This window comes from Akebia trifoliata, chromosome 3 (assembly GCF_017979445.1).
Source record: "Akebia trifoliata isolate Shusen 1 chromosome 3, ASM1797944v1, whole genome shotgun sequence".
NCBI classification, from domain to species: Eukaryota; Viridiplantae; Streptophyta; class Magnoliopsida; order Ranunculales; family Lardizabalaceae; genus Akebia; species Akebia trifoliata.
Genome location: NC_141377.1, coordinates 39,384,710 through 39,402,421, shown reverse-complemented (window position 1 = coordinate 39,402,421; position 17,712 = coordinate 39,384,710). Strand labels below are relative to the sequence as shown.

The following is a 17,712-nucleotide window of genomic DNA, read 5'->3' as shown; positions in this document are numbered from 1 at the left end:
GCAATCAAACATTCCAAGGTGTTTGATTGTGCATAGAAAATAGATTTCCACTTTCATCAAAAAATCCAATAAATATTGGATTTCATTTTCTCACCTATATCCATGACGAAAGGAAATCTACACCCAAATTCCATTGCTGAAGTTTTAACCTTAATCTTTAATCCTATTTTTCTTTTCCCCAACCACCACCACCATCGCCATCGTCATTGGCAACCAACACTATCATCTTCTTTATTGTTTGCTCGACTTCCCCTCTCCCTCTCTCTCATTTTTACTATCGCCATCGTCGCCACCACCACCACCTCATCCCCTCTTTCTTTATTTCTCATATCTCTCTCTCTCTCTCTTCTTCTTCTTCTTATCAGTCTTCATTTCGCCCCACTGTTATTCCATTCCCTATCTCCCTCTCTCGTTTCGCCTACGCCACCCCTTACTTTGGGCTCTCTCTCTTCTTCATCCCCATCGTACGGACTTCGAGTTTTCCACTTCACCCATTGTTCACTATCATTTTCCCATGGAATATTTAAAAATATATTTTTTCCATCTCAATAGTAGTTTGATTTGATGTTTTGCCTCAATCGTGGCTTTGAATTCTTAATTTTTACTTGTTCATGGAAAAACCATACTCAAACAACAATTGAGGCTCCCCACCATACGAATAGATGAGGTGGGATAATACACCGTAGTGATTCCCAAACGCAATGGATCCATATAAAATGTTAGTTGATTGCTCCAAAATCTATGTTTTTCTCTAGACATTTTTTTGGCAACAAACTTAGCTTATAAATGCCAAGAAAACAAGGTTTTATGACCTTGATCTTAAGCCTTGGACTCAAAAAATTTCAGCTCATTTAATCTGGACTGATATGGAACCTAACAATGCTCAATCTAACCTAACCCACTACCTTATTGAATGTATACATTACATATAGCTAAATATTAGATTTTTATAAAAAAAAATTAAATAAAAAAGATATCATAAAATTATATCTAACCCTTTCTTGATTAAGAGTGAAATCTAACCCCTATTTTGATTAAGGAAAACATTGTCAAATGGCTCTAAGCAACTTTGAAAGGTGCACAAACTTATAATGTTCATAAATCCCAATAATCAACACAAACTCAAGCCTAACCAGTTAGAGTAGTTAACATGGCTAGTCTAACACCAGGTTAGAGTCATGGCTGGCAATGATTCGAAATATACTTGATGTTCAAATCGGTCCTATTCGAAAAAGTATGAAAAACATATTTTCTGATCAGATTCGGATCTACCAACTTCATTCAGAAAAAATTCGATCCGAACAAATTTTAATAAATTTTTATTTTTATTTTTAATATATATATGGATAAAATATTTTTGTCTTTATGATTTTTATCTATATTTGTAGTTGGAAAGTAAATTTTTTAAAATTTTAATTTTTTTGAAAATTGATCATTTGAAAATAAGGCATGTGATAGAAACGGATCAATTTCGGATTAAGATGAAATGAAACAGATCGGATTTGATTCACATATTCATTAATTCGTTTAGATTGGTGTTGAAGTAATACTGATCTGATATCAAACCGATCTGTTGCCAGCCCTAGTTTGAACTCATTATAGTTTGGCCCGAATCTGCCCATTGACAGTCAATGACATTTAAACATCGAGTTACATAGGCTGGCATATTTGAACATAGGGCCATACATGCCACGTGTAGAAAAAGGCCACCTGTGCAGATACGAGAATTAGAGCTAACAGTGCAACAAACCTAACATATATTACCCTAAACCCCCAAGGTTTTAGTTTTACTGCGTGACTCGCTCCGTCTCTCCCCGCCATTTCTCTCTCGTTAAAACTGTTCGATTATTCTTCTTTTCTTGGGCATCACGGAATATAGTCCTGCATTTGGAATTTTGGATGGAAAGCTTTTTCGAGCTTTAAAACATCTCGAAGTTCAAATTCATTCGATGGACACAAAGGAATGAATCCTGAAGAAGATCTGTGGTTCGTAGAGCTTGTTAAGGTTGTAAATGGGAAAATTTGGTTGGTTAGGGTTTGCTCACAAGTCTCTGTCTCTATCTCGACAGGTAACAATCCAGAACTCATTAACCAAAGTCACTTTCTTTATGCTGTAAATTTCATTTTACATTCTCTATTTCTTGCAGTTTCATCGGCATTTCCCGTCTTCTTCGATCGCTCTCTCTGAGTTCCCTTACAATCACCATGATAAGAATGGTGGATTTTTGCTGTTGCAGCGAACATTATTTTACGCAAAGAGTAAGCTTTTTTTTTTTCTTTTGGAAATTGAATTGGAAGGAATGGTGTGAGAGAGGTAGAGCTGATATATCAACCAATTATAACAATGGGACAATGCTGCCCTATACTTTTCTCAAATATAGTTAAATAAATTCTTGATTTTTTTTATTTTTTTTGATAGATAGAATGAAAAATACAATAAAGAGAAGGTCGAGGAGACCCCCCAAAAGCAAGAAGAACAAGAACAACGAAAACATGAGAAGAAAACTAGGGAGCTATAATGTTACAAACATTCTCCGACTGGACCAAAAAGTCCTCACAAAACACTCCTTTGAACTCTTTGACTAACTTGCACAAAAAAAAAAAAAGATTCCAAGAACTGAAACAATCAACTCTTGAGTAGAGTGAGTCTTTCCTTTAAAAGTTCTTGCGTTTCTTTCTTTCCAAACCACCCAAGTAATCACAATTTTGCAAACGAGACTAAACTCCAAATCAACTGTATAGTAAGGCCTTGATTTTAAGACACCATGTTTATACTATTCCCTTCCCCTTCCTTAGATTTGTTTCTAATTTTCTTTTCCCCTCTATCAGCTTTATATGGTAGCAGTTTTGATGTTGTGGGGATTCCGACCAAATTTTCAACGACAAGAATACCATTGATATATCGGTCTTTTCATGCTACAGGTAGTTCTCCTTTTAACTTATTTTTGCTATCTTAGCTTGATTATCAGGGGAATTTCTTTTTGTCTTTTCACTTCTGATGTTCCATCCCTCAATTTCCCACTAAATTACTTGCATTTTGTTTCCAGGGATATGTTACTCAAAAGAAAAGGACTTGTATGAAATCCTAGGTGTCCATAAGGATGCCAGTCGAGATGATATAAAGAAGGCATTTCATGCGGTACGTATGTTTTCTTGTTCAATGACATCTGCAACCATATCCAAATGTTCATTAAGATTTAAGACACTTTTGTCTTGTATTTCATTTCAACCCTTACCTGCTCGAGCTAAATTTGAATAATGCAATAACTTAATGTGACATTTTTAATATTCTTCTTTAGAGGGAAGGGGATACTAACAGTAACCTTGCTGTTTATCATGGATTGTTCTTGTCAGAAAACCTATTATTTATTATGTCGCTCTGAAAGGTCTAACAAATTTTTGATGTTGTTGATATCCTACTTTTTTTCCTACTATAAGATTGCAATCTTATTTGTTGGACAACATTCAATACGTTGATTGGAATATTGGATGTTTAATGAGATGGGGGAACCTTTTTGGTTCATCAAAGTTTTGGGTTAAACCTTTGTTGGGGTTCGAGATACTTGAATGCTTCGAGGGAGTTCATTTAAAGTGCTAAAACATTTCTCCAGTTGATTCCATCATAGTGAATCATTAGGGGAGTCTAGCATTTCTTGATGGAAAAGATTATCAAAATCAACCTTCAATTCCTATTATGACAATTAGATTTGATTAATTGATATATTTTTATTTGTTCTTAAGATTTTGGCCCCATTCATCTTGTCGAAAGGAGGCAAGACATTCCTGATTGAGATCCCTATCAAGCACTCCTGCATATTTCATTTCCTCTTTTCTCAGTCCCAAACTCAGTTTTAAAGTAAGTAGACAAGCTTATGAGAGACTTGTCCATGAACATTATCCAAAACATTTCCATTTCCCAATAATTGAGGATAAACTAGTGTGGAAGTGGACTCAGGATGTATATTTTACCGTCAAATCATTGTCATATGTTTGTCTAAATGTGTCTCCCTTCTTTCCTGCCTCTTTGAGTTGGGGGGAAAAGATTCCCTCAAGGGTTGCTTTTTTTTTTTTTTTTTCTTTGGACCATGGCTATGGACAAAATATTGACAGTTGCTCACTTTAGATCTTATAGAGTTATTGTTGTGGATTTCTGCTATTGTACATAGCTAGCCAAAAACAGTTAACCATCTCTTAATACATTGTTAACCATCTCTTAATACATTGTTAGCCTGGTATCAGAAATATGGGCATAGTTCCTTCAATTTTTTTGGCATGAACTGTTTTTTCTGAAATCCATTTTTTCCTTATTCTACAGTTGGCAAACAAAGTTTGTCTTGAGAGGTAGAATTATGTGGAGATAATTACCTTTCGCGATTTGCTAGGGTATCTGGAAGGAAATGAAATAAAGTTATGGTGCAGGAGATCATCATTAGTGCTAAAACACTTTGGGTTTCTGTGATTGCCCATGGAAATTGGGCGGGAAATGGTTTACTTGGAAAATGTAATTCCAGTTGTATGGTTCACATTTTTCTTGGAAAACCATTTCCCCACCCAAAACAATTCCCCTCGCACGGGAAAATGATTTCCCACCCCATCCCCTAGGAATGTGATTTTCCCACCTCCTAATTTTATTCTTTCACGATTACCCCCATCCCCAAAATTAAAAACCAACTCTCATTTTCCCAAGGAATCCATATTCCTTTGAAAATGAATTTTCTGCGATCATTCAAACCCTTCTGATCTACTGGTCTGTAAAGAATATATGGGGTCCTTCTTTGCGGATTTTGTATTTTGGTGGGAGGTCATACTTCACTGAGGTACTAATTTTGGTAATTTGGTCATTGTAAGCCTGTTTAGGTGCTAGTTTGCTTGTGTTTGGTACAATGTTTATGGTGGGCCTCTTCATCCACCCTTCCATGAATCTTTGCGTCAATGATTTATGAATCATTTTCCATGTTCTACTGTTGAATTGGTTGTATGATTTTGTGAGGAGAAAAAACCACAAGCTTGCTGACTAGTGTGGGCATTATTTTTAGTGATGTCCATGTGGAATGATGAACTATATGCTTTCATGTCTTTTTATCTACCGTATTTTTTATTTTTTATTTATATATTAATTTTGTTAAGGTATTAATCTTTTAACACTATGCAGCTTGCCAAGAAATACCATCCAGATGCAAATAAGAATGGTCCTGCAGCAAAGAGGAAGTTCCAAGAGATAAGAGATGCTTACGAGGTTTGTGCTTGGGGTAGCTATTTATTTTGTGCTTATTTAATTCATTATTAGTTTATTCAATTAGATATCACAATTCTTGAATTTTTGCGAAGCTTTAATTTGTAATATGCTTAGTTTGATAATTTAGTTATTTCTCTTTCTTGTCGAAGGTATATTCCAGACTTTGCGAGATTCTGACAAGAGAGCTCAATATGATAGGGTAACAACATCATTTCTCGCAACTTGTTTGCAAGTTGTTTTAGGTTCAGTTGCTTTTCTTGGTTTGAATTTGCTGTTAATATGGTCTTATTTGTTAACCTTCTCTATGTACTAGTGAATCTTAATTAGTAATAAAAATTCTGTATCTCAGAATCTGACTCTTATATGCAAAGATTTCACAACTGACAGAATTCTCTTCTATTTCTTAATGTGATTATGTCCATTGAAGGAGCGCACAAGAGGTTATGCACAAAGTGAATATGCTACTAGAGAAGAAGAGGAATTTAGTGATACTTATCAAGACCATTTCTCCAATAAATTTCACAAAATTTTCTCTGAGGTATCTTCTAGCTATCTTGATTTCATTTTCATGTTGGCACTCTTGGCTATTTTCATGTAATTTTACATATGAAGACTACTTTAAACTAAGGTCTGTCGATGCTTGCTCAGATCTTTGAACATGAGACAGACGAATTTGCACCTGATATACGGGTAAAGCTCTTTTGTTTCAAGACCATGAAAGTAATCTATGGTTGTTTTCCCATGTCCGAAGGCTTAGTTTTTATTTTATTTTATTTTTTTTAATATAGGTTGAGCTAGCACTCTCTTTTTCTGAAGCTGCTAACGGCTGCCTAAAGCATCTAACTTTTGATGCGCGTGTTATTTGTGATTCCTGCGGTGAGTAAAGGCTGATACATTTTAGTTTCATATTCTTTTTGTGATATTGCACCGAAATAAAATGAGGGTTTCCTTTGATTACTATCCCATATTTCATAGTTCATAGCAATATTCATATACTTCATGGACATTGGTTTCTTCCTATTTTGACCATTTCGTTATGTAGATGGACATGGCCATCCAATTTCTGCAAAGCCGAAAGTGTGTCCAACTTGCAAAGGCATTGGAAGAGTAAGTATTTCAATATCCTCGATGGTAATGATTTGTGACTAAGTTAATCCTTCTAGAAGGATTCACTTTGAGAGAAATGAACTTTTTGCTGCTAATTATGAACACAGGAGATGTTTATTAAGTTCAATTTTGTTTACTTCTTAATGTCTTCAAATGTTCATTCAGGTTACAATTCCCCCATTCACATCAACATGCAGTACTTGTAAAGGATTTGGCCGAATTATTAAGGTGTGGTACAGATGCTCTGAAGCACTTAATTTCTTGATTGTGATCTTTAATGATCTATCTTCATACAGGAAAAGTGTATAGAATGCAGAGGAACTGGAGTGGTTAAAGGTGTAAAAGAGGTTAAAATTACAATCCCAGCAGGTTAGTTTCCTCTTCCCATTGCCACATGAACTGGGATTATGAAGTTATACATCTAAGTTGGACATCTTCATTTACGAAGACCTTCTAGATTTCTTTAATATAGATAAAATTGTATTAAACATCAAAAGATAGGAAGTCTAGCAGACTAACTAATACAAGTAGAAAAAAAGAAAAACAGGGAGAAGCAAAACCCTACAGCAAAGCAAAAAAAACCTGAGATGCTGTTAGCTTTGTTGCAGACGAGATTCCACTTTCAAAGAAAATACTCAAAGATGAAGTACTCCAAAAGATGACATCAAAAAAAGATTAACCCAACTTTTTTGTTTTTGTTTTTGTTTTTTGGCTTTTAGTTGTGAATAAGGATAGACCAATTGCTTTGTATATGTGGAGGTCTTTTAACATGTAATTTGATTATGATCCAAGTAGATGCTAAGCAAGTCGATGTCCTTTAAGGTGTTCCAGCAAGTTTTTTAGTAGTTGGCTTGAAAAATTGGAGTAGACCAAACCTCTATTTAAGTTGGCTCTAAGTACCAGGAGATGTTCACACGAGGGCTTGAGAATACAGCTGCAAATTTGTCTGGAGCTTTATTTGTCTGAGTAGACTGACTCCTCTTATTCGAAAAATCTGGGTGGTAGTATGTTGAGTTGTGTGTGACTCATCTCGAGATCTACATGTGTAACTCTGGATCTTTGAGGTCTTCCTCCCCTATATCCTCAATAATGGACTAGCTATCGTTATTTTGATTGGCTGCCTATATTGAATTCTAGTCTATTAAATAGGGTGACCTACATTGCTGTACTTTCAATTTCTTTATATTGCTTATTATCTTCCATAATTTCTTAAATATGAATTTTATCATAATAAAACAAATTAAAAAGATTTCTTTTAATCTTGATATAAGGTTAACAAACCAACTAAACTCTTAATATGATTGATTAATGTGAAAGAAATTTCTGATGGTTTAGGTGTTGAATCTGGAGATACCATCCGTGTACCTAAGGCTGGCAATAGTGGAGGACGAGGAGTTCATCCCGGAAATTTACACATAATACTTGAGGTGTAATTTCTATTCTATGTTTTACTTGTCAGTTTTTATCACAATTGGATATTATTGTATGATTACCTGTTTCATTTACAACTTCATATTAACACCTTAGTATGGCGGAATTTTAACTTTGATCTTGGCTCTTTATTGAGGCCCTTTGCAACATATTTAATTTGAAGTGGCATCTTAGCGTTTTAAAGGTCTGTCTTATTTTGTTCAATATACATAATATATCAGTCCTTGTATCAAATTCTTCATTTTCCCACAAAATTGAGTCTTTATTTTTGTCTCTAGTAAACCTAATGAGAAGTTAACCACTTGTGTTATCACCAATGTGGTTTCAACTTTCAAGACTTGCCATTACCTTTGTTGGTACCACTGACCTTGGTTCAAATCCTGTTCTCATACTTCAAATAAACTGTGATATCAAATCTAAGTGAAATCTTCTAACCAATAAGCTAAGGGTCCCTTTTCCATGCGATTTTGGTGTCTTGGACCAGAATAGCTCAATACTAGTCCATTCCAATTGCTTGAAGGCTTTTGTAAACAAAATATTGAGTGGAAATAATTTATTTGTATATCATGTTTGATTTTGGTTAACTATTCCATTCATTTTTTCATATCTATTTTACAAGAACATGATCATGTGTGCCGTTATCTGACATGACACCTTTGAGAAGCTGAAAACTTCAACGCATTCGTGCACATGTATTAGAATATAATATTTAAAAAAAGGGAAAGAAATATACGAAAAGTAAAATACAATTTTTCTATACACTATTACTTATAAAAGGAGATATCTAATATTAGACTGTTATGCTTAACAACTTAATACATCGGTGTGTGGAGGATAGATTGCACCAACACTTTCAAAAGTCATTTCTTTTCCACGACACCTTATGCTAGGATGTATATCAGGGTGTGCCATGTGTCACTACATGTTTTTTCTTTAATGGGTAAAGAAATATTTTTATAGAATACCAGAGGACGAGTTGACCTCCCAAAAAGACTTGATTTTGGTGGGGGAAAGACCTAAAGTTGCTAAAGAAACCCTAAAGACAATGCTAATGTTTTATTAATTTTTGGATGCTGGCACTTATTTATTTATTTGCTTTCTTTAACTTTATCTTCCTTTACAGGTTGGGAAGGATCCTATTTTCCAAAGAGACGGTGCAGACATTTACGTGGATACTCATATTAGTTTTACTCAAGTGGGTATTAATTCCTTACATGGTTATCTGCTACATTTTTTGAGATTTTGGATTTAAGAAATCCAAGAATCTGTTATTCAGTACCCAAATTCCGCACCCCACCCCCCCCCCCCCCCACCCACCCACACTCAATTTGCTATTTGATGAATTTACATTATCACTCACTCTTTGGTCTTTGTTTGCATTCCAAATTTAAAACTAGATAACCTTTTACAGCATGCTGCAAATATTTTATTTTTTTGCTCTAAACAGAGAAAATTATCATTTTTTGGGTAAAACTCAATCTGAGTATGTGGTGGTCATTTGTTTTTGAATTCTTTAACTTAAACCTGTACTGTTTTTTCATGCTTTGGAATATCTTAAAAGTCAAATGGTTTCAGTTGTCTCTTAGATCATGGGATGTTAGACATGCCCTTGTGTTGCTTCTTAGATTGTTGATTTTTTTTCCTGGTTTTCTGAAGGGCTTACATACTATTTCAACTATGCTGTCTTGTTTATTAAATCTATGTACTAAGTAAAGGATGTTCATACACCCTCTTTGGGTACTAAAAATATGCTCAGTAGCACAATGCAGAACTTTTGGCATGAATCACGAGCTCCTATTAAATCTTTGATGAGATCAATTTTAGTCTCCAAGATCCATGGAGGGATGGGATATGAAGTCCATGATATTGCATAGAATTAGTAATTTGTGTCATTTAAGGACTTTAGCAAGTGTATAGATATGGATATAATAACCATCTGTCCATCGTTTTCTTTATATATGAATGAATTTGATGAGCAAAGTGTATTAGTTGAGTTTGATGGATTCTGTTTATGTACTTGCAGGCCATTCTTGGTGGTAAGGTTGACGTACCAACCTTGTCTGGGAAGATGCAAGTAAAAGTATCATTTTTGTCTCTCTGTTTTCTTGTTTGCAAACTTGATAATATATGTTCATTTCCTTCCATTTTTTTTTATAAGTGTAAATTTATTAAGAAGAAAGGAAAAAAGCAAATACAACCGGCTGTCGAGATGACCAACCGAAAGAAGACTAAAAGCTAACTGCCTAACTGTTACAAAGAGACTCCCATCTAAAAATGAAGTCCTCAAAAAATATACCCTTAAACTCCGGACATAGCTTGCACCAAAGGCATAGCAGCCCCAGAACATTTAAGACCAAATCATGAAAAGAAGTAGCCACCCCTTTAAAGATTCTCTTGTTCCTTTATCATGAAAAGAAGTAGCCCCAGAACATTTATCTGAGATTGTTGTCTTGTTACTTGTAGCTGTCAGTGTCAACACAAACACTTTGTCAGACTGGATCTGACATGTTGGTGACTAAACTAAGTAGAACAATAAGATAAAAGAAAAATGTGTCTTAATAAATAATTTTTCTTTAGAATCATGTAAATGTTAAGTAAAATTAATAAATACTTAAAACTCTAGGAACATTACATAATAATAACTTATTTCTGACCTTTATCCAAGGAAAACCTTCAACCTGTCTAGATTATGAAGCCAGGTTGCCAATGCAAAAAAGTTATTTCCCCACATCTTTTGGGTCGTTCAGAGGAGAAAACCTGCTACTGAAAGGGTGACTCTTAAAGAACACTCCAGACTTGGGGAAATATAAAAAACCTTAAAAGTCTATTATATAATCAGAACCTCTCATTGCATTCAGAACTGTTTCAGAAGGCCCATCCACTCTCCGTGTTCACATATATGGACCAATTTACTTAAAAAATAAACACCACAACCAAGCTTAAAAAACTAGAATCTCGTCATTAATCCTGCCACTGTACTTGAGGCCACCTTTTGACACCCTAACTTACAGATGTCAACAGAATTGTAGAAATTGTTGTTGTAGGTCTTCAGAAATTTTCGATAGGGTACATGTCACCCAAAATGAGCAAACTAGAATTTGCCTTTGATTGAATGGTCTTCTCACTGCACTTACTATATCATTTATTCTATAAGTAACTTTTTGTACTAAAAAGGGGACAAATCCCCTTTGAATTATACAACCTAGATGGACATGAAGACCCTGATTGGCTATACAATAAAAACAGAATAGAAAAAAGAAATCTATCCAGGCCCATATATAATTGTATCTCATCTTCCACAAAATACTTCACAAAATCAGACTTAACATATTTTTGTTATAAATTTATTCAAAGAAAAAGTTGACCGACCTTAAAATAAGGAAAGCGAAAGAAAAACTTACTCGTACACAAAAACTCCCACCTAATGACAAACTCCTTGAACTCTAAAAAGAGTTTACATAAAAAAAGTAACAGCCCTGGAATATTAATTATGAGCTCCTGAGATGAGGATTCCACTCCTTGGAAAACTCTCCTGTTCCTCTCCAACAAATCCCCTGGCACACTGCAGAGGGGAGAAAACTCCATAGGATTTTCTTTCTCTCAGAGAATAAAGATTGATCCAACATTGAAAGAGAGACTTGACCGAGCTTGGGTCCACCCAACTGAAATTCTGAAGGACTACAAAGTGAGACCAAAGAAATGATCAATGATTACCCATATAGAATAACTTGCTATTCCATTGTTTCCAAATGCCCAACAAACCACGAAAGCAAGTAATGCCAATATAACCCAACCACCTGAAGAGAATGTTCTTGCGGTCAAACTGAGAAAGAGATCCATAAACTCCTATGCATCACTAATAAAAACATGAAATACCTAATGAAGCAGCAAAGGATCAACTGATTCCCCATCTTTAGCACACGGCACTAGAGTTAGCTATAGTCTTTTTCCAACTAATGAAGTGATAAGTTGTTATATCTTTTCCAATCTTACCTTCTACATGAAAAAGGCTACATTGATGGAACCTGAGAACCCCGCATGGTACGAGCTAGATTTGCTTGGGGAATTACCCTATGAACCTTGAAAAAGGATGCTGCTCTGTAGAGGATTCTTTGTGATATCATCTCTGTACTTTCCTATCCTCATTTGAAGAGAGAGAATTCCTGATTTAGTTTGAACAAGAGTGAGGAGATCAATTCCATCTCCTTTTCAGTTATGTTTCTTGCAAAACCTAAATTCCATGAGTGGGTAACCCTCCCTCCCACCCACCAAGCAATCTTCTTTCACTAAATAACCTTTCCAATCCGATAATGTGAACAAACGAAGTCGATGCAATCACTTTACAAGAATATAAATATTCAAAAAACAAGGGTCTCATATTAAGCGATCCGTAATATTCTTCTATAAACATTTAAGGAAATATTTTAGGAATTGGAAAGACTCTAATAGGAGTAAGCCCTATAGGATAATTACTAACGTATACGTGGAATGAATAGTACATTTGCTTGCCCCATATAAACAAGCTATTCCTATAGTAGGAAACATACTTCACTATTTATTAGGAACATGATAGTGGCTCATATCTCCACAATCAATGTGATGAATTGTTCCTAATTTCATCAATTGTATGACTAATACTATTTCCACTTATATAATATTATAATAAAAATGGTGATGCTGTTTCATGGATATTCTCTTTGCAGCTTCAAGCATCCAAGATTGAATTTGTCAAACTCTGTCACTTACTTCAGATGTTTTGTTTCAGTGACAAGTGATTCCATTCTTCTGATTTGATGACTTATAAAATTGAAAATCCCATGCTTGAGTTTTTTTCCTCTTCTTACCATTCTGGTGCTTTCCTTTAATCTTCCATCTTTTCTTCTGCCTATTTATGCTCCTCTCAGATACCAAAGGGGGTTCAGCCAGGACACCGTTTAGTGCTAAGAGGCAGAGGTATAATATTATATATTTTTGCTTAATTTCAAACTGTGACCTTTTTTAGCCCATTTGTATTACAATATTTTTTGTAATTGCATTTGTTTCCATTTATTTTGTGTAATTGCATCAGGGTTGCCAAAACAAGGTGGTTTTATTGAAACTTTTGGTGACCAATACGTGCGATTCCGTATCAAATTCCCTACGTAAGCCATTTTATTTTCACTGTAATGAATCATCCTTAGTTTCCCTGCACACCTTGATAAGTGAAATATCTTTACGTGATTATGTTTGTGTTTTCTTTTTCTATCTTAGCGTTCATCATTTGTGAATTGAAAACTCTTCTAAAAGTGATCGAGATTTATTTGTTTATGCTTATCCAGTTCAAGGTGCATTAGTATTACTCATGTACTGCACTGTAATGAGTATTAATGGGGTTCTTGTTTGCTATGGATTCTTAACATATTCTTAATGCAGAGGATTAGTTTTTGTTTTTCTTCCTGTAAGAATTTCTTTTTCTAAGATCAAACAAACTCAAGGGGCCTAAACAGGTTCAGAATATATATTTTTTCACCAGTAGCTGTGAATTTTGTAAATGTAAACATTCTATGAGTTGAGAACTTCACTTTCATCTAGCAGAATGAGAGAGCAAGGTATACTCTTTATTGCATAACAAAATGATGAATGGTCTGCTATGAGTCTATCACCAAGGATTCACTAAACCCAAATGGATTGCAGGTAACGTAAATTCTGGAGAAATTTACACTAATGGTAATAGGGAAGACCATGTCACTCCTTTATTAGGGGGTACACAAGAGTAGCGCAAGAGCATAATATACACTACAACTTTAATCAACACTTGTATGCATGTGACATTGGTTGAGATTGATTGGTGAGAAATAACCCAAAATGACCACTAATCAAACTAAAGTGGAGATCTGCTTGACCATTGTGTGACCTGCATTTTTCAAACAAACTCAATGGAAATTTTATAAGACAGCCACAAGACCACCTATGCGTTATGGAGCAAACTGTTGGGCTGTTGAGAAACAAAAATTTAGTACAATGAGTGTAGTAAAAGTAAGTGTTGAGATGGATGATTGGTATAACTAGGAAAGATCAAGAGACAAAATCTGAATGAGTGCATTTGAGAATCTAGGAATAGTTCCAGCATGAGATAAAATAAAGGAAGTCAATTTAGATGGTTTGGGCATGTGCTACGAAGACGAATGTTAACAACATTGAGAAAGAGTGCTTTGGAGCAAGTTGAAGGTTCTAAAAAGGCGAGAGAAAGGTAAAAAATTATAACAGATTGAGATGGTAAGGCTATTGGACATGCTCTGACATAAAAAATGTACCTCTCAATAGATGTAAATTGGGAAATATGATTCATGTTGCTAATCCCAATATTTCAGATAAGGCATGCATGCATGATGATGACCTATTATATGTTCTAGCTAAATCTTTTTCATAGTCACCTCTTAGACAAGAGTTTTCCCTAGCTGGGACCCTCGTATCTAAGTGAATTCTTAATAGATGCAATGGAATTAAATTTTGACATATTTTTGCAAAATATGTTGAAAACCGTCATTCCATGAGGCTCGACAAAAAATTCAATTGACAATTTCTTTTTGTATGTATCAGTGGAAATCAATGTTAGTTTCATGAAATATTTTGATGAATAATAAATTTCGATTTTAGTAATAAAATTTTATGTATAAAAGCACTAGATTTCAGTTGAAATGTTTCATCAAGCAATATCAACATCAATATTTTTTTTTTGAAAATATTTTTAAATATTGATATTATTTATAAAAATAGTTAAAAGAATAAATTGCTTCTATTAGGGACTTGCAAATTACACATAATATTCGTGTATCAATAGCTAATTATTTTGATGTATTCTAACCATATTACCACGTAGACTAAGCATGCATGCACAATCATTCATGTTTTAATTAGTTGGATATAGTGTTTCTGCATCAGCATTAGTGGATCACTATTGATCTTTATTTCAACCATCTGTATGTTCTTGTAATTTGATGAGTTATGAGTGTGTTTTCATGGATCTTTCATTGTTTCCTAAAATTTTGATGGGAAATTTCCTGATGTCCATCATTTCAACAAGTTTTCCATCATTTCTATAAAAGTTGTATTAATTTCCACACTGATTGGAATTTTTCTATGTAATATTTCCATTTCCAAGCTGACCAAAATAGATACTGAAATTGAAATTTTAATACCTTGGTGTGCCTAATAGGGGGGTGTCAATGGGTACCCATTTAACCAGAACCAAAATTTTCGTGTATGATCCATTTTTTCTATACGTGATAGAGTCGGTTCTAAAAGGAGCTGATTGGAACCAAAACTGATTTGGTTCTATCCAGCGAGTACTCGCGGGAATCTGAAACCGATTTGGTTTTCCGTTTCTTCGTATATTGTAGATGGTTGAAGGTCTCACTACCTTTTAAGGTTCATAGATATTATATGAAATTCTTCAAGTTTTCATATAAACTATGTATTTGAGCTTAAAGTGGACCATCTCTTCTGAAAGTTCATTACTTGTAAAGAAAATGAATTTTAGTTTTTGAAAAAAAAACCTTAACTCATATCTTTACAAGAACAAATTGTAGTTATTTTTTTGATGCCTTTAGATAGTGTGTTGCATTCTTGGAAAGGAAATCTTTGATATAGAAAATTTTCCTTTTAAAATATTATTAAAATCACTGGTAAGTACAGGAAATATGCATTAAATTTCTAGGAAATGACAATAAACAAGGATTACAATTGTGAATCATCATAATCTTAGGAATAGATGGTGTTGTATTTTGTTTATTCTAAGATTAAGATTATATGAGTTGTGAGAAGACATAGTATTAAAAGGAAATGAAACATTAATGGAATATTTTTTTTCCAAAAATATTTGGAAAAATAGTGTCTGTAGGTTGTAGACCACTTGTTCCACCCCACCCCCCGCGAGTTCATAATTTAGCATTATATAACGCAGCTACCTTTTTTTTTCTCACTTTTATGAATTTATGCACCTAAATTAAACATTACCCATTGTCTCATCTCAAGTGCATATATCCTGTGTAGAGCTTGGTCTCATTGCGCTACTGATTTCAGCTTGGATTTTTTCAACTACGTTGACCATCAGGGGCGGAGCTTGTAAGGAACTGGTGGGGGCAATTGCCCCCACAGAACTTTTGAGATACCCTTATATTTTCAACTAATTACATGCCCCATTTGTCCCCACTCCCTCACCTCTCTCCCCATTTGCCCCCACACCCTCACCTCCCTCCAATTTTTGCCCCCCCCCCCTTCCAATTTTTTGTTGATGACATTGCCTCCTGATCGGGCCTTCTCATATACTAATTGAAAATGACCTAAATATCCTTTTCTTCAACTTCTAACCAAAAACCTCTGAATTTCTCCCTAAAACCATTCATCTTCAAGTTCTTCAACTATACAACTAACCATAGTTTGCCCCTACAGCAAGAAAATCCTGGCTCCGCCCCTGTTGATCATTACAGAAACTGGAAGAATCGACTTTAGATATCAAGAATATGAATGAGGCCTATCATAATGTTTTTCAACTGAATAATTTTTTTTTTGCTAAATGGTTTTTTAATTTTGTGATTCAAGAGTTGACCTGCAGTTCAATAAGGAGGAGAAACTTGAATGATCTCATTTGTGGTTTTCTTTTTTCAGTTCGTTAAATGAACGCCAGCATGCCCTGTTGGAAGAATTTGGTAAGGAGGAGTGTAATCCTGAACATAGAGCTTCGAATGGAGAAAACTGGTTAGTCTGTTGATTATATTTCTGTTCTATTAATTATCTTATAGAACACTCTATTTTATGAAGTTTTTAAGTATTTTGGTGGATGTAGAAATCACAATTAAACTACTATTTTGTCTTTTAGAAAGATCTTTTTTCCGTGACAGCATCAAAAGATCCATACTCCATAAATTGCTTGAAATTTATCAAGCACAACATCCATGTGGTCTTTTTACAAGTAATAGGAAATAGTATTTTTTAGTGTCGACCTTTTGAATAGATAAAAGCAGCAGTCTGCTTCTTGATCAATGTTATGATCTGTTCAAATGAGTGGAAATGTTGGGTCAACAGCTGTTTTTTTTTTTAATTTTTTTAATTTTTAAATATAATTGCATCCATTCTGAGTTATAATTGTTTGCATAAGGTCATAGGTGGTTATTTTTAAAATGTTGAGAAAAGTTACAGCCTTTATGCAGAAACCTATTATATTTACATATATACAAATGATTTTTTTTTATTTTGATTAACATGATCTGGTTGGACTCTTAAATGTATCAGTAATTCATTGTTTTACTTTCCCATCTGTAATCGATATCTCGGAAATGGATAACAGGCTTTATCAGCAGCTATCTACTGGTTGAACTTACAGGTGGCAGCAAATTGTTGATCGGGTAACGGATCCAAAGTTTATGCTTCAAGTCACTTTCTTCTTATTGTTCCTCCTGGTGCTGGGAAAAAGCATTGATTGAGGTCTCAACTTTTAGGTACCATATCATGTAGGAATCTGGGTCTAGCATCCGTCATTTGGAGGGATTCCTTGATCTTCATTTCTTATCAAAATTTTGTTTTTGAGAAAATTCCTGGAAGGTATTGAGCTTTACATACAAACTGTCCATATATTTTTCTTCGTTTATATAATCTGCTACCTTCCATTGAAATAATCACTTCTGGCTGAGGTTTAATGGAATTTTACATTGTGTATCAATGATATTGTTTTTTGTATAGTACTGGTTGTTTCCAAATAACATAATGAATTTCTTAGCATTTAATTCTGTGCTCTATTTCTCCTCGCATTTGCCATACTCACTATCTTTCCCATTTATCTGCTCATTTGCCATAACTTTCTTCCACTAGATTTACATGATATCACTGGTTCCATTGGCAATAATCGAGCACATAGTAGATCTATACTTACGTATCCACAACGATTTAATAAAGTACTAGCA

At 34.3% G+C, this 17,712-nt stretch overlaps 1 protein-coding gene across 5 annotated transcripts; it reads left to right on the top strand.

Moving 5' to 3' along the window:
* Positions 1-1,758: 1,758 nt before the first annotated feature.
* Positions 1,759-17,535, top strand: ATJ1 (DNAJ heat shock family protein). Of its 5 annotated transcripts, none has more exons than XM_086435195.1 (20): positions 1,759-2,069; positions 2,148-2,259; positions 2,830-2,922; positions 3,048-3,139; positions 5,153-5,236; positions 5,397-5,435; positions 5,664-5,774; positions 5,885-5,926; positions 6,025-6,112; positions 6,279-6,343; positions 6,509-6,571; positions 6,640-6,712; positions 7,679-7,770; positions 8,898-8,969; positions 9,798-9,854; positions 12,679-12,727; positions 12,843-12,915; positions 16,421-16,510; positions 17,136-17,157; positions 17,251-17,535. In XM_086435195.1, the coding sequence occupies exons 1-20, from the start codon at positions 2,013-2,015 to the stop codon at positions 17,278-17,280; spliced, it is 1,404 nt and encodes a 467-aa protein (XP_086291321.1). In that variant the 5' UTR covers positions 1,759-2,012; the 3' UTR covers positions 17,281-17,535. The 5 variants fall into 5 exon arrangements, with proteins under 5 accessions (XP_086291321.1, XP_086291324.1, XP_086291323.1 ...); XM_086435197.1 differs by having other exon boundaries at positions 1,760-2,069; positions 17,100-17,157; XM_086435193.1 differs by having other exon boundaries at positions 1,761-2,069; positions 17,136-17,535.
* The last annotated feature ends 177 nt before the right edge of the window (positions 17,536-17,712 follow it).

Excerpts from the sequence above, each read along its gene's own strand:
- ATJ1 (XM_086435193.1), top strand. The coding sequence starts at position 2,013 with ATGGGAAAATTTGGTTGGTTAGGGTTTGCTCACAAGTCTCTGTCTCTA. Across the intron at positions 2,070-2,147 it reads CTCTGTCTCTATCTCGACAG|TTTCATCGGCATTTCCCGTC; the intron begins GTAACAATCCAG and ends TATTTCTTGCAG. Across the intron at positions 5,237-5,396 it reads AGATAAGAGATGCTTACGAG|ACTTTGCGAGATTCTGACAA; the intron begins GTTTGTGCTTGG and ends GGTATATTCCAG.